Source organism: Rhea americana, unplaced genomic scaffold (genome assembly GCF_003343005.1).
Source record: "Rhea americana isolate MKP2758 unplaced genomic scaffold, rheAme1 scaffold_508, whole genome shotgun sequence".
Taxonomy (NCBI): Eukaryota; Metazoa; Chordata; class Aves; order Rheiformes; family Rheidae; genus Rhea; species Rhea americana.
This window is the reverse complement of record NW_028186655.1, coordinates 97,552-98,899: the sequence shown is the minus strand read 5'-3', so window position 1 is coordinate 98,899 and position 1,348 is coordinate 97,552. Positions and strand designations below refer to the sequence as shown.

Genomic DNA, 1,348 nt, shown 5'->3' with positions numbered 1-1,348 from the left:
TTATTTATTGGGGCAGGTGAGCGGGGGGGCTCCCGTCCCGGCAGCCTCCAGGCTCACTCCTTAGCCTGATATGCAGCAACAGCACCTTCCTCCTCCTCCTCCTCCTCCTCCCGCAGTGGGCGAGGAGCCTTTTCTCAGGTTGGGATGGGATGAACAGCCGCGGCTGGGGGGGTGGGGGCACCCTGGGCTCCGTCTCCGCGTGCCTTAGCGCAGCGGCAGGGCCTGGCGTGGTCTGGCCCCAGCAGCTCCTGCCCTATTTATTTATGTATGTGCTGTATATAGTTATTTATTGGGGCAGGTGAGCGGGGGGGCTCCCGTCCCGGCAGCCTCCAGGCTCACTCCTTAGCCTGATATGCAGCAACAGCACCTTCCTCCTCTTCCTCCTCCTCCTCCCGCAGTGGGTGAGGAGCCTTTTCTCAGGTTGGGATGGGATGAACAGCCGCGGCTGGGGGGGTGGGGGCACCCCGGGGTGGGGTGGGGGCAGGAGGGGAGAGGCGCTGCCCGGCCCCTGCGAGGCGCCCGCGGCTGTTAACGGAAGCCTGGTGATGGCAGCGGGGGGCGCGGGGGCGGCCCGGGTGCCCGCGGGGCTGCGCGTGGCCTTAGCCCTGCCGCACGCTTCGGCCCGCGCAGGGGAAGCTTTTTTTTGTACCAGATTGTGTTTTATAACGTGTGCGAGGACACAGTCATTAAACTGAACTAACAGGAGCGTGGCTGCGCTGCGGCTGAGCCCCCCTGGCCCCGGCCCGTCCGTCCGTCTGTCCGTGCCGGCTGACGCGGCTCATGTGACGGCACCTCCAGATCAAACTCTTTATTGTAGTAGCAAAGAGCTGAAAAAAGTCAGTTCTAAGTGGAGGCGAATGAGACTGGACAAGGGTGATTGGGGGGAGGAGGACCTGTTCCCCCCAGCCCTGCTGCAGACCCCGACCCCAGCGGTGCCTCCCCCACCCGGGACGTGAGGCAGCTGCGGTGCTGCTGAGCACAGCAGCACCCAGGGGTGCCCCCCGCCCCCCTGACGCGCTGCCCCTCACGTCTTGTTGAGCGTCCAGAGCGGGTCGAGCAGGCTGAGGGGGTCGTCGCTGGGCCGGGGCCCCCGCAGGCCCTCGCCCGGCTGCGCCTGCAGGAAGTTCTGCTTGTTCATGCGCTGCTTGCCCTTGAGCGAGGCGTCCAAGGTGAAGGCCTCGGGCGTCAGCGAGGCCAGCAGCTCCAGCGAGGAGGAGCAGGGGGCCGCGGGGGGTGCCGCCGCCTCGCCCCGGGGCGCCGCCGGCACCGCCGCCTCCTCCGCCGGGTTGCTGCTCTCGAGGGTGCTGGGCGCCTCGGGGAGGGGCGGCCCTGGCGCGGGGGGCTCGGG

The 1,348-nt window shown here is 68.1% G+C and overlaps 1 protein-coding gene across 1 annotated transcript in view; it reads right to left on the bottom strand.

Moving 5' to 3' along the window:
- Positions 1-910: 910 nt before the first annotated feature.
- The window catches only part of PTPN23 (protein tyrosine phosphatase non-receptor type 23), a 17,141-nt gene continuing 16,703 nt past the window's right edge, over positions 911-1,348 (bottom strand). The window contains exon 21 of the mRNA XM_085317799.1: positions 911-1,342. Coding sequence (XP_085173925.1) covers positions 1,025-1,342 — 318 coding nt within the window. The 3' untranslated portion in view covers positions 911-1,024. The remainder of the gene's footprint in view (positions 1,343-1,348) is intronic.